Raw genomic sequence first — 15,852 nt, forward strand, 5'->3', positions numbered from 1 at the left:
ATAAAAGAACCGTGAACATGCAAATTTGTTGTTAAATTATTAAAATTAAATTATTGAAAAAAAAATAATTGGGGGAAATTAGTTGTATTCATGTTAACTGAAGTTTTTGTGAAATGTTTTATTTTGGCAGCTTGGTGAGGAATAACAAGGGTCTTTAATAAATCGACGTTTAATAGCGATACGTTTACTGAGTAGGCGTAACTTTCTACTACACTATTTGAGGATCCTATCAATGAACATTTCATCAGTGTTGTTTTTACATCCTGCTAAGCAGCCTGCCTTTCCACCGTTTCTGTTTGCGCTCAGATGACGTGGCCATGGGTGGCGAAGCGCAGGGTTTTCTTCCTCAACGTTGACACATCGCTCTCTCCAACGATAGGTCCAAGTTACCCATGTGACCTGTTCCCACCCATCAGCGGTGGACGCGCTGATCACTCGCTGAACGGTTTTACGACAAACTCGTATGTGAGCACTTCAAGACAACTACTGTCATAGAACCAGGAAGAAGGAAGGTGGGATAGCCCCCAAAAAAGATACCATTTCAAATCAGTCGCAGCATTTTCCCTAGAAAAGTATGGGGCTCTGCAGGTGGACGATTGAAGTGGTTGTCTTGACGACTGTTTTAAGTTCATTGCTGCTAGTTCGAGCAGATGAACACGAACATAAGGTAAGATAAACTGCGGGCCGAGAAGCCCTCTGTGTTCGGTGTGTATAGTCTCGAGAGACGTTAGATATTGAGCTGGTTGCTCTGGCAAAAGTGCTTAACATCAAAGGACAGAAATAAATCCTATAAACTTGATACGATGAATGATTTATTTTCCCGTGTCTATGTTAGAAATGCTAAGCACATCAGAAGCTACGTGGCTAGCTTAGCATCAGCTATCCTATTACATTATGCTGTTCAAACTGCAGGGCTGTGCTCGAAATCCTCGGTTTCGACTCCTCGTATCATGCATAATAAGTATAATGTTATTTTAGGCATAAGATGTGTTTCGTGCGTTTCTTTTGTGTAACTGAGGTTATTCTGAAGGGTCTGCTAACCGCCGTTAGCTAAAATAAATATGTCCGTCTATACACACACATCCGGTTCGTCTAGGCTTTTATATGACCGATACACTGTAAAACATTTACACAAAGAGCAGCTTTGCAATAATTTTACTGTGACGGAGTGGCAGTCTTTTCCCGGTGTCATTTTGGTGACTGTATATTTTACAGTTCCTAACTATATGTCATTAAATCATAATATGTCAAAATAACAACCTATTTAAGCTAATGAAATATGTTCGGTACAATGGAAGGCTGCTTAAATTCATCACAATTATTGTAACGGTGTTATCACGTAACACACATGCCAATAACATAACTCAGAAATATTTAATAACATCTAAATATTTTTAGACTACAATTACATGGGTTAGGAAGATTTTTTTTTTATAAGGCAGCTTACAATTAAGCAATTAGCAAGTTTTTATTGTTGCATATTTACACTTTTTACACTCTTTCAGTGTACAGCATTATAGTATTGTGATAATGTTTGATTTGGATTTGAGACGACTTAAAAGTCAGCATGAAATGAAAATGAACTTCATCTATTTTCTAAATGCATCTTATTGTAAAGAGTTCACATATGCATGTTTAATTAAAAGACATCAAAATGTCATACCTGGAACTTGATTTTCTGGTGTCCTGAAGATGCTTACAAAATTCATCAGCATTTCAGACATTGGTAGGTATCACGATTGAATACAATATGAAAAGCATCTGTGGTATGACACTGATCAGTTTATACAAGTTGATTTTGGTTGTTTACAGAGATTTAAATCTTCACTTTTATTGCAGCCCCTTTCACATCTTGCATAATATTACTGAAATTATTCAGCACCACACATTATCTGTGATGACGAATTATAGCTCATAAAACAGGATACGTTCTCGTATACATATTCCTTCTTTGGTCTCAAGAGATCTGGGGTTTCTGGTGGATAATGTGCTTCTTTTTGTTCAAACCAGTGCCAATGGGAATACCTCTGAGCATGGGAGACAGTGTTTAAGGTTTCATCGTTACAGCCATGCAGTTGTCTTTGTCCTCTTATTCTCATTTTCATTATCCAGTGTCATGAGTATTGCTGCATTGCTCTTATATTTGTTCTCTAGATTCAGATAGGATGGTGTAGTAACACTACCTGATTTACTGGTTCACACCCTGTCTTTACTGTGTTTCTTTAGCCTCTTAATTCAAAGAATTTAAAGGATAGTTCAGTATGAACCACTTTCTTCTGTGGAACATAAAAGAAGATATTTTGAGAATTGTCTATTTTTTTCTCTCCAATGGAAGTCAATGGTCACCAAAACGGTTTAGTTACCAACATTCTTGAATAATCTTCTTTGGTCTTCCCACGAAGAAAGATACAGGTTTGGAACAACATGATGGTTTGTTTGAAGACAATTTTTGGTAAACTCTTCCTTTAAGCATTAATTTCTGCATCAAGATTGTTTCCACCCCAGAATCAATTACATTTCTATTATCTAATGTTCTATTATGGCTAAATCTCCATTATTGTCATTTGTCTTGAAAAATTGGAAAACTTGTTAAAGATACAACAGAATACTAATAATAACCATCGAGAGGCAACAATAATGTCTCTGCATACTTTATTCTGTAAATGTATGTGTATCAGGGAGCAAGCACATTTTAAGCAAACATTTTTTTGTACTGTTGCTTCTAGGACATCATATTGGTGGTCACTAAAAAAAAATTATGTGCTGTATAATTTGTTTAATGTAGATTGAGTACGTATAAATAACTTGAACGTTTTTGATGCTATTTATGTAGTTTTCAACACTGTAAATGTCTGGTATCTGCACGATTTTAGATTTTTGTTGTTGTTGTTGTTGTTTCAAATAGAGATTGTGATTGTCCCACGATTCTGAAAAGACAACTAATCAAAATAACATGTAATTTACTAGAGGTTCTGACATAATGTTAATTGCTGTAGTAGTCTATTTAAAAACGTTGAATTAATTTGAATGAATAATTTTTTTTTATTATTGGTTTGAACGACTCACTCAAATACTTTACTTCACTTGTTTCATTACTGGATGAATCAGGGTATTTGAACAATCTCTTGAATGAATGATTCAGTTGCTACGTTTACATGCACAACTTTTGTTTCAATTGGACTGAATTCATTCCAATTGATGAATCTGAATGTAGTGTTTACATGAACGTTAAACGTACATCAACGTTAAATCGTGTTGACAAGCACACACTGCACGAATATACAGAGTTTCCCCACTGTTTGCGCGTAATAACTATTCTCCTACATTGGTTCTTTATTTGTTTTAAACAGCAGACTTAATAGTTATCCAATTCTGGTCATAATTTGGAGACCATGAACCATTGGGCCGTGCTGCTTATCTTTATAACGCTGCAAATATGCCCCTCCTCGCGCCCAAAACCACTCGTCTGTGGATGAGAATTTTAGAATGACGGGACACTCATTTATATGACACTTTATTCAACAGGAAGAAACAGCTCATTTCAACGTCATTGCACATGCGCAGTCCTTTCGGTTTTCAATCCGATCAAGTGTTTACATGTCCTCTCGATCGGATTAGAAAAGGAATAAACCACCCATTTCAATCGGATCGAAATTTCATTCGGATCGAACTCAATCGGATCGATTAAGGTGTTTACATGAAAGCTTTTTAGTCCGATTGAGCCTTCAATCCGATGACTAACAGATTATTTGGATGCATGTAAACGTCGCCAATGACAAATACATTTTTAACAGTCACTTGTTGTTGCCACCTAGTGGCGTAACAATGGAATTAATACAGTCCTTATTTGAAGCACCAAGTTACTTTCAAAATGTGATTTGCTCTATTTTGATCGCTACCGTAGACCACAATGTTTACATCATCAGAGTTTTTAACTTTTATCCCAGTACTTCTATGATAATTTAAATATTTGTTACACAGAAATCGTGATACTGTGTGGTTGAAAAGACAAGTTTTTGAAGCTGTTTCATGATAACTGCTTTCTCTGGGTCAGCACTGTGATTGTTCTTGTCAAAGGTTTAATAGACATGGCTGAATCGCTGTCATTTAGGAATAAGATCAATAACTCTAGATTCAACAGAGACCTCATTGATTTTATTGTTGTGTTTTTACAGCATTGTATAACATTTGCTTACTTGTCCACTCGGAGGATGCATAGATTTTATCTAAAGTCTTTGATCAGAAAAGTTTTAAATGAAGTGTAATATTTGGACAAATGAATTTTCTCTTTGTGAAGCATGTTTTTTTTTATTATCTTGTTTTGCTTGAGGGTTTGGCAGCATCCTCATTTTGTCAGTCTCAATTCTAAAACCTCTTAACTTCCGGCTGACTTCATCTTGCATCGAATGAATGGAGTAGGCTAGTTTTTATGGGTGTGCTTGAGCCACACACGCACCATAGAGAGTGTGTCTGTGTGGATTTAGACTGTTGTTTTTCTTTTCTATAAAAAGTTTATAGTTTTAATTAAATGAATATATTAGTTTGCAAAATGTTAAAAAATTGTGTTTAGGTGTAAAATACAAAAACAACAGAGTCTGAGCCCTTGTAGTCTGAGGATGGAGCCCTCTTGTAGTCTGAGCTCTTTTAATTTGGTGACATCCTGGAGTTGAATTAACATCACAAAGAATAGATGCTGATATTTGAAACAGGTAGCTAATGACTGTTCTCGTTCTTCTCCAGTACATTGATAAAGAGGAGGTGGTTCTATGGATGAACACAGTGGGCCCTTATCACAACCGACAGGAGACCTATAAGTATTTCTCCCTACCATTCTGTGTGGGCACGAAGAAAACTATTAGTCATTATCATGAGACGTTAGGAGAGGCGCTACAGGGGGTTGAATTGGAGTTCAGCGGTCTGGATATCAAGTATACAGGTATGGTCTTGATACCTGTTCAACTGAACAACAGCCTAAATGCATAATTTTACTGTTATCACTGTAAAGCTGCTTTAGAACAATCTGTATCGCTATATAAATAAAGGTGACTTGACTATTGTGGCTAGCATGTTAACTTGTTCAAATAAAGCTTATCAACAAGCGTTAAATATCATTACATGAGTACTATGGATGTAATTTACATTATTTAAATTTGTAGATCATTCATCCAAATGTTTGATAGTAAGTAAGATTATTGCTCTTGTGATGATTGTAAGAATGCAATGTGGATTTGTCTTTTACAGAGGAGGTGATGCAGACGACATACTGTGACATTGAACTAGACAAACCTAAAAAAGATGCGTTTGTCTATGCCATCAAGAACCACTACTGGTATCAAATGTACATAGATGACCTTCCCATCTGGGGTGAGTAAACCGGAAGCCAGAGTGATTGGCAAGCCTGCTTTTGAGATTTTTTTATTTATTTCTATAATCTTTATTTCATCTAATATCTATTATATTTAAATTTTTTGATAGAACAATATTCGTAATAGTTTTTGTTAACAAGAACACTGTTCAGCTAAGACAGTATAAAAATGAGACTGCAATTATGAAGGCTTCAAAATATATTTTTGAGACCAATCTGTTAGCACAAACAACAAAAACAGTTTTCTGATGATCATTTTAATCATCAAAAAGTCTAGATGGGGTATTTGCTTGTGGGTGACCTTCACTGAAATGTGAGTGAAATCCTGCTGCATTCATTGTGTTCAGATCAATTTTTCTGTGCGGGTGTGCAGAGACAGGGTGACCAACTGCTCTCCAGGGTACAGTTAACTTTGTACACCTAGTTGATTAATCTTTGCAAAGAAATTAAAGTGGCATGTATGTATCTGGTCATTCTGGGACATCCTGTTCTGTGACAGTTTTTGATTTACAGAAAGCTTCTAAAGAGTATTGATTTGTCCATTATGGAACATTTGAGGCTGCAGAGAAGGTCATGAAGATGCTTGATGTCATGTTACTCTGGCTGTGACTTTCAAGTGCATGTTCCATTACAAGTCCTATGAGGAGCATCAGGATGACTGAAAGAAGTGGTTTCAATATCCAGAGAAAATGGTCTCCAAGATCTTGTATCTGGATGTGAGCCACTTCCACAAGTTAACAACAGTATCTGCCCTGCTTCCCAGTTTGCACGGCTCCATCCCTGCATTCAGTGGGATGCAATGGATGCTCACCCACTGGGTGAGAGTCTCCCATTTAGTCGTTTCTTCCGCTCTTGTCCTCGAATTCTGTTGTCTCTTGAGCCTTTGGTCACAACGTGAATGCAACTGTTTATGATTGAGGCCTATCAAGGTTGGCAAGACTTTCAACTGTCTCAACGCTGATGTAGCTTTTCATGACCTAGAACATTGAGAACTCATACGTTTCCTTCAAATTGCTGACAACCCCTTAACATAGCTCGCCCAACTCCAGCTCATCCACCATCAGGCTGCTGAGTGTCTCCTCCCAGTTAGTCAGGAAAGGGTTATGTCAGCAGTGTATGTGCAGACTCAGAGCATGTCCACTCCCAAAAGAGACTTCAGATATTCTCTTTTTACATGGCATTTTGCACCCTACACACAATTCTTCACATCCAACAGCTTGTGTAAGGGCATCTCCACAATAGTTGGGAGACTCAAGTAAGCATTCATCATTGTTAGGGACGCTGGTACAGAAATGCCAGAAAGTTTTTTAAGATCCATTGTGAGCTGCCAAAATAACTATATATTTTCTGTAAGCTTCCCATTTACTGACCATCTTCTCACTCTATATCTCAAATGATATTGTACCTTAGATAATGCATGTTACAAAGCCATTACATTGTTCTAAAAAAAAGGGAATAATAAACTGTGCCTGAAAGGGAAATCAGTTTATTAATGTATTTTAAACACGTTGTTTCCCACCAGGGGACATTTTAACAAACCATTATTGTTCAACAGAACTAATGAAATAAAATTACATTGTAAAACCATTTGTTCTGAAAGAGCAGTAGGGTTATTACATGTTCTAATAGTTGGAGAAATATTGCATTTGACTTGAAATGCATTATAAAAAGTTTGTCTTGATAGCTTAAATATTGTTGGTTCTTTACTTTAAATGACAGCATGAAATGCCATTCACTCTGTTCTGTGAAGCATTTCACATTGAACAATATTCAAGAGGAAATTATGTTCTACAGACTTGTTCGTGAGGGTTTGGTTGGATTGTAAAATGTTAGGCTGTGATATTAGTGGTTATTCTAGTAAAAGTTATGTTTTTGATATAAGTAGCCTTCTGAGGATTGTTTTGTGGGATTATTTAAGGTATTGTTGGTGAAGCTGATGAGAATGGAGAGGACTATTATCTCTGGACTTACAAAAAGCTGGAGATCGGATACAATGGGAATAGAATTGTGGATGTTAACCTGACCAGCGAGGGGAAGGTCAAGCTTGTGCCAAACACAAGAATTCCCATGTCATACTCTGTGAGTAAAGCTTTCCTAAAACTCAGAAACTTGTTAATATTAACTAATACAAATTGTCATTTAAAATTGAAGTTTGTGTGGAAAATTAATACTAATGCGTATTGTGTGAAAGAATAATTTATAATATTACAAACTTATTGCCGATCCTCACAGGTGAAGTGGAAGAAATCTGATGTGAAATTTGAGGATAGATTTGACAAATATCTTGATCCGTCCTTCTTTCAACACCGGGTAAATGGCACATATTGTTTGCTAACTCCTTCCCAGCTAATTTAAAATGTGCTTGGTGATATTGAATTTGTGGAATGTTTTTTGTGTGTGGTTTTGCACCTGACAGATTCACTGGTTCTCAATATTCAACTCTTTCATGATGGTGATTTTCCTGGTGGGCCTTGTTTCAATGATCCTGATGAGGACATTGAGGAAAGACTACGCCAGATACAGCAAAGAAGAGGAAATGGATGATATGGTGATCACTTACAGAACATTTTTGGAATTCTTTATTACATGAGCCTTATGAATCCATCACCTTTTAAGTTGCACATTTGATTTCTCTTGTATCTGTGATGAATTGGTTTATTCACAACCTCACAATGGCTGATGTTTTATAGCTTTGATAACAGCTCCAAATTTAATGCTATGTTCCTCTCAGGGATGGCGTCTTCCTCTCTGCATTTTATCAAACTCTATGCACATTCTTTTTTCTTCAGGATCGTGATCTCGGTGATGAATATGGATGGAAGCAGGTTCATGGTGATGTGTTCCGACCATCCAGCCACCCGCTGATATTCTCCTCCCTCATTGGCTCTGGGTGTCAGATCTTCTCTGTTTCCCTCATAGTCATCATTTTGGCCATGATTGAGGACTTGTATACAGAGTGAGTTTCACCTATGATTTACAGGGCAACGATATTGTCTAATAATTAAATATAGGCTTCAATAAAAATTACATTGTTGTATAACCATGATATATACATTTGGACATTTATGGAAAGGTGGGCTGTAAGGGATATTCACATTTTCTGAAGTGCTCATCAAAGGAATTTTGTGTTTGCCTTTGTAGGAGAGGGTCCATGCTGAGTACAGCCATATTTGTTTATGCTGCCACGTCCCCAGTCAACGGCTACTTTGGTGGAAGCCTTTATGCAAAACAAGGAGGTATGCAAACTGATATTTGCAACATCTGCGATAAGGATGTCCAAATGTCATTTTAACTGTATTAGCATTTATGCTTTTAAGGTAACCTATTGAAGGTGTTCTAGGTGTCTACAGACTTTTTTTCTTGTTGTTTCTTGCATAATTTTTGCAGGTAGGAGATGGATAAAGCAGATGTTCATAGGAGCTTTTCTGATCCCTGCCATGGTGTGTGGCACAGCATTCTTCATCAACTTTATTGCAATCTACTACCATGCCTCCAGAGCCATCCCATTCGGCACCATGGTGAGTTTGTCATCTGCCTTATACAGTGTGTAGTCTATACATGCCTATCTCTGACAATAATGTCAATCTCAGGTTGATTTTACAACTGGGATCAACTGCTGAGTAGAAAAGACAGTCAACTTTTTTCACATCATGTGTGTTATTTTGGACAATTAAATTTGGTTGTGAACATGCTAGTGTCATTTAGTTTCAAGTCTGCTACATATCACACATGCAATTTGTTGAAAGTGGTTTATAACCCTATCATTCTCAAAATGATAGTTCACCCAAAAATGAAAATTGTCAATAACTCACTTTCATATTGTTCCAAACTCATAAGACTGGTATTCAAAGTCCTCTGAAGAGACATAATTGCTTTATATGGTGAACAGATTTAATTTAGGCTTTTATTCACATATAAACATTGATCTTAGAGCACTCAAATTTAATAACGGAATCTCAACAGTACTTGATTGAACGAGAACAAACCTCATTGGTTCTTGTGGAACCTCGAACATGTTGGTGTGACACCTGAGAATGAACCTCATTGGTTCTTGCGTGTCAAGCAAGCATACCTGAATTTGTTTAGTGTGCTAAGATCCATGTTTATATGTGAAGAAAATCCTAAATTAAATCTGTTTATCATATAAAGGCGATCGTATCTCTTCAGAAGACTTGGATTAAACTGCTCTATTCATACGAATTTATTTTACAATCTCTTATTGAACATTTTGAACCATCAGAGTTTTGGTGGAATAGAGGGACAATGGAAGGACAGAAATCTCTCAGATTTCATTAAAAATATCTTCATTTGTGTTCTGAAAATAAATGAAAGTCTTGTGGGCTTGGAATGACATGAGAATTTTCATTTTTGGGTTAACTAACACTTTAAAGCATTAATTGCTTTGGTGCAATATTTGTTTCAAATATTATATATTATGAATTATTATTCATATATTATGTAATTTTATCTTTTTTTAAAAAATCAGGTTGCAGTGTGCTGCATCTGTTTCTTTGTAATTCTACCTCTGAACCTGGTGGGGACAATCCTGGGCAGGAACCTCTCCGGTCAGCCCAACTTTCCTTGTAGGGTCAATGCTGTACCCAGACCCATCCCAGAGAAGAAATGGTAACCTCAATCATGATTCACACATCACAGAGTGTCTCACACCTGTTCAGTTGTCTTGATATCATCCCATGCTCTCCATTGTGTCATTGTTTCATTTTTGTTTTCAGTGATTTACATGATGTTCAAACATGATCAGATTGATTTGAATGTAAATACTGTGAAGGTTTTCTATACATCAGATAAAATGATAGTTATAGACTTTTATAAATAAATTTGTCTTACTAAATGTTTCTTTGAATTGGCAGGTTTATGGAGCCAGCGGTTATTGTGTGTCTAGGTGGCATTCTTCCATTCGGGTCAATATTCATTGAGATGTAAGTCTGCACACTTCTGGGTACACACACACACCCATAATGACTATGAATATCTGTATGATTAAAAACTATCTTACATTTTCTTTCAGGTACTTCATTTTCACATCTTTCTGGGCCTACAAGATTTACTATGTGTATGGATTTATGATGCTGGTGCTGGTGATCCTGTGCATTGTTACAGTCTGTGTTACCATCGTCTGTACCTACTTCCTTCTCAATGCAGAAGACTACAGATGGTAAGGAGCATTACATGCAATTCTGTCTTTATAATGCTGTTTTGCTTATGTATTTTAATTTGTTTCCACCCTCCGTTTTCCATCCTCCCAAGTGTACTTGGGAACAGACCGTAGAGGCGTTTAAATTTGTAGGGACGTAAATGCATCATAACCAGATGACATCATGAGACTGAATGGCAGTACTTCTAATTATGACCGCCGCTAGCATAGCTAGCGAAAGCGGTCATATAGGGATTGTCAAAGTTTTTTTTTTTTTTTTTTTTTGTCATCTACTGAATTTTTCGGCAACGATACCAGGGACACCGAAACACCGGGGAACATGAAATTTGGTGGGCATGTAGCCCCACTAGACTTTTACGGAAAAATTTCGTTTGGTCCCCGGGGGCCACCCCCCCCCCCCCCCCCCCCCCCCCCCGCGCTGGGCCCCCCCAAACCCAAAAAATGCAGTTTTTCCTAAATAACTACCTGAACCGTGGCACCGAGGATGAAGAAATTGTTATGGTATGTTGGTCTTAAGGGCCCACATCAACCTAGCCCATAATCACTCATTTGTGATTTGCGCCCCTCCCATAAAAAATGAAAATGCAATATTATTCTGCTTTAATCGCCCCTATCTTCAGTTGAGATGTTCAGAACTGCACCATATTTCATGTGTATGATTAACTTGACATCCTCTGGGGGTATGCTAAGTTTCGTAGAATTTCATCCATGGGGGGGTATAAAATAAATTCATTTATGTGCACATTTAGTGACTGTACACTCATCGGCCTGTAGATGGTGGTGTTGAGCGAAGGGTTGCTGGTTTAGGATGATACTGTCACACACACACATGCAGGAATACAAACAAACGCAAGCATGCACACACACTGACATCCACACGCACAGACACACACCCATACACACACATACAAATCCACATGCACAGACACACGCGCACACACATGTACGCACGCATACATACACGCACAGACACACACATACACAAACACACACACATACACACACACACAGACAGACAGACATGCACATACTACTACTTTTTTTAGGTATATACATAAACACGCAATACAGCCAAATTGCTCCACGTCATTTATTTTTGTGGAAAGCCAGTGCAGGCCTGAGCGGCGGTCATATTTTGTACCGCCATGCGGTACATCTAGTTAATGTTTTTTTTCCTTTCTTTTTTGCAGGCAGTGGACCAGCTTTCTCTCTGCAGCCTCAACAGCAGTTTACGTTTACATGTACTCCTTCTACTACTATTTCTTTAAAACAAAGTGAGTTTTAGTTTCTTTTCCTTAAATGTCATTGTATGAATGCTCTAAATTTAAATGTCTGTCATTTACTCACCCTCGGTCACTTGATTTCCTTTCTTTTATGGAACATAAAAAGATATTTTGCAGAATTTCCAAGCTGCTATTTTCTATAAAACATTATCTATAAAGCGACAAGCTCCATAAAACTTGCAATGCAATAAAAATGCTAGAAACTACATACTAAATCTGTGTGTGAGGAACATACTGAAATTTAAGTAGCACTTTGAGCATTTGGGTTACTTGTGTGCAATAGTTATGCCCTCAGTGTTCAGCGCTCAGGTTTTACTCTCGCTCTAGCCGTTATTATTGCGCAGTGTGACTCTCCGCTCAATATTCCTCTCTATGCACATGCGCTCTGCTCAGTTGCTCACGGCCCATGCTCCACTTATGTACCGCTCATGGTCATTGGAAAAGCAAAGTCCGCTCAAATAACGCGCTGACATATGTAGTCATAGTATACTATACGTAGTATAGCCCTGCTGTGCTGTAACATGGTGTGGTAGCCGTGCTGGGCAATGCTGGTAAAATGGCGCTACCCTCTCGTTCACTGACCCGCTCACATGTTCTGATAATAATAGCTTTTTAGGACTATACATTGTTTGGATAATTGGTCAAAAAATAAATCTGTTAAATCTGATTCTGTTGCATAGAAATAATAAAGAATAATATATTGATATTTAATATTATTTTAATATTATATTTTCTGTCCAATTTTAGTGTGGTTATTTTATTGGCTTGCTTTTTTTTTATTAAGTATCATTAAAATGATTGAATTTCATTTAAAACGTCTAATATTAATACAATTATACAAATAAAAGCTCATTTAAAATAATAAATAAATAATTTTTTTAAAGCATTTTGGGTTTTTGGCCAAGTAAGTGCATCTCGAATTTTCGGTTTTGGCCCAGAATTTTCATTTTGGTGCATCCCTAAATTGCAAGTAAATTGTTTGAAAAATAGAAATAGTTTCTCATTTGCATTTAATGGATTTATTCCCTTATCTTCCGAAAAATAAGTAGCACTTGAGTAGAAGTCGCACGGGGGAAAAAACCCAAGTCGTAGATCTAAATCTGTGGATCTGATACCAATGATTAGCATGTACACATTTTTTCTGCAGGATGTATGGCTTATTTCAGACGTCATTCTATTTTGGCTACATGGCTGTGTTCAGTACTGCTCTGGGAATCATGTGTGGTGAGTACAAGAAAACTACTTCTCTAGTACAGTGATTCTCCTCGTTAATCATAAGTGTTGCTATATGGGTAGGGGAGCGACATATTCTTATGATAACACAATGCATCATCTCTTTGTTTTTAGGAGCGGTAGGTTACATGGGAACAAGTGCCTTTGTGAGGAAGATCTACACAAATGTAAAAATCGACTAGAAACTCAGCAGCGACGCTGCGGATCAGCCGACACTTCCTCCCGATCGACGCGGGCACAAAGTCTCCATTTATTTTGCAAGAAGAGATTGTGGTATCTTGTACAAAATCTAGTTTTCCATTTTCTCAATGAATTAAAAGTTGCGGCATGATGCGTACACAAGGGTTAAATGAGAGGTGTAATAAACAGGACTTTTTATTTTTTATTTTATCTGCTTTTTCGTTTTTCCCTTCAGAGGCAATGCAGGCAGTAAATGCAGGTAAAGGGGAAAGAAAGTACACCACAACGTTGCTCCTATTTCTTATAACTTTATCCCACCCCCCAAAACCATTGAACAGATCTTTATTGATGGAATAGTCTAGCTCTCTTCAGTGAAGAGGCCAAAGTGTATTGAGAGCCTTTGTTCTATTATATGAGAATATCAGAGAGTGGGGTTTACGTCCATCCTCTTGCTTGTCTGTTTTGTATTAGTCAATGCCTTCATTGTAGTATTGTTTTACATGCTTATGAATCGCACCAAAAGCATAACGTGGTTTGAAATTCCAAAATACAGAAATTCTTTTTTTCTTTCATAAATAGAAAAAACCAATATGATGTGAAGCAGACAGGTTTTAGCTCTACCTTTTCAGGGCATCTGTTGTCCTGTAGCTCAGATCCACAGACCCGCGCGGGACAGAGCTTAGCACATCAGATACAGTTCGCTATCCACAAGCAGATTCTAGTGAGACTGGTGATCTGAAATGATGGTTTGGTGGCAGATTGTTTTAATGGGATGTGTGATGTGATATTTCTTTTTCCAGTTCAGTTTTATGTTGTTGTTTGGGTTTGAATGAAGTCTGCTCGTAAAGATAATATATGGAGGGGGTTGGCCATGTATATAACCTTAATAATGTAACAGTAGATGTAGATCCCAAATGTATTTTGGTTGTACAGATTTATTAAAGGGTGTCTTTTCTTTCTTTTATGAACTGTCAGATTAGGTTTTTTGTTACTTTTTTTTGAAGGTTGGGGTGGGCTTCTTGGCACAGTTACATCTTGCCTGATATTGCATGAATTTTTCACCAAATCAAATGATCAGATTCTATTTGTTTTTGTTGATCATAATTCCATTTTAGGTGACCCTCATCACTACCCTTTATTTGCATCTTGTAGAACGGTCTCAAAAATAAGTGCTTCATTGACTTTGTGCTGCTCATAGAGGAGATAGTCATCAGCTTTTTTTAATTTTTTTTTTATTTAAAGAGTTGAAAGGCTATTCATTGTCTTGGACAGCTGACTCGTGCTTATTTTTGTATCCATGATCTGAACCAAAATTGTGATTTGTCAGACACAATTTAGGCGCACATGCTAAAACTCTGCAAACATACTGTACAAAGTGAAGTTATTGTACACTTTACTAGATGTTTTCATGGTTACTAAGTGCAGACACACTTAGAGCTGTTGTTCTTATTTTTCTTGTTCCATTGTGTAAATACAGTATGTAACAAAAAAAAGTTTGAGAAGTGGCAAAGCCTTTTTCTAAAATTCATTTCTCCCAATTTAAAAAAATTATTTCTGGTTCTTCATGTCATGTTCCATGTGAAGTCTAAAGAGACATTTTAAACACAATATTAACTTGCTGTAAAAAAGGAGAAGAAAAAAAGAAATAAACATTGTTTTTGAGGTTATGTAGGCATGGTTTATATATGAAGGAAAAGTTGTCAATTAAAATGTTCTCCCCAAGGACAGCTGAGTACTTGATGGAAGCTACAAGAATTACACAGTCAGTATGTAATGATTGCACTTTTCAGTAGAATAAACAAATGGTGTGACGGCAGCTTTATCTGTCTTCAACATATTGTGTTTCCAAAAACTTGGCCAAGAATCAGTCACACTCGAGTTACTGAGATCAAAGTATTGCTGTATCGTTATTGTACGGTACCTTTTAGCAAGGAATTTAACTGCAGTGAACGGCCCTTAAATCCTGTCTCCCTGTCTTTGAACAATAATATAAAGCAGGATTTCTCAACCTTTTTAGTAAAAAATGCATAATTTTAAACTCTTGCACTTACAAATGACAATTATTTGTTGTAACAAAAATTATGAACTACAGTGGTTAAGATTTTAATATATCCTCTTCTACCATATCCTAGGATCATTGTTTTGCTGAGATACTTAAGGTATACTATGTAACTTTTTTTTTTTTTTTTTTTAACAAATTATTTAACAAATGAAAGCAATTAAATTAATCAAAACATCATCAATCTTTTTGGAAAAACGTGCTTTTTGTCTTGCCCTGATTCACTATTTCTATTATAAGTATTTATATTTTAGACCAGATGGGATGGTGTTTGTGGAAAATTGCGTATGACACTTTGTCATGTCTGTACTTAGAGAAAAGTTGCTTTGGCTATTTGACGTGGGAGAGAGAAAAAAAAGAGAAGCAGAACAGAGGAGAGTGCTGGCAAAAAGAGAACATGACACACCACAAAATAAAATGAAAATCAACACTGGCTTGGCTTTTCAGAGATGACGAGAACAGTGATTTGAAATGTTGTAAAAGTGTTTTGAAAAGCATAGAGAAGGCGTTTTTGCTACTCGGCAAATGAGTAAGGTATTTTATTCAACAGATAAAT

General features: G+C 36.7%; 1 protein-coding gene across 1 annotated transcript; it reads left to right on the plus strand.

Moving 5' to 3' along the window:
• Positions 1-352: 352 nt before the first annotated feature.
• tm9sf3 (transmembrane 9 superfamily member 3) lies at positions 353-14,904 on the plus strand. Its single transcript, XM_082154728.1, has 15 exons — positions 353-667; positions 4,741-4,936; positions 5,242-5,364; positions 7,284-7,444; positions 7,598-7,675; positions 7,782-7,913; positions 8,155-8,321; positions 8,507-8,601; positions 8,753-8,883; positions 9,852-9,991; positions 10,237-10,305; positions 10,395-10,541; positions 11,732-11,815; positions 12,972-13,048; positions 13,172-14,904. The coding sequence occupies exons 1-15, from the start codon at positions 575-577 to the stop codon at positions 13,237-13,239; spliced, it is 1,761 nt and encodes a 586-aa protein (XP_082010854.1). The 5' UTR covers positions 353-574; the 3' UTR covers positions 13,240-14,904.
• Positions 14,905-15,852: the final 948 nt, after the last annotated feature.

This window comes from Leuciscus leuciscus, assembly GCF_965113295.1.
Source record: "Leuciscus leuciscus genome assembly, chromosome: 22".
Taxonomy (NCBI): Eukaryota; Metazoa; Chordata; class Actinopteri; order Cypriniformes; family Leuciscidae; genus Leuciscus; species Leuciscus leuciscus.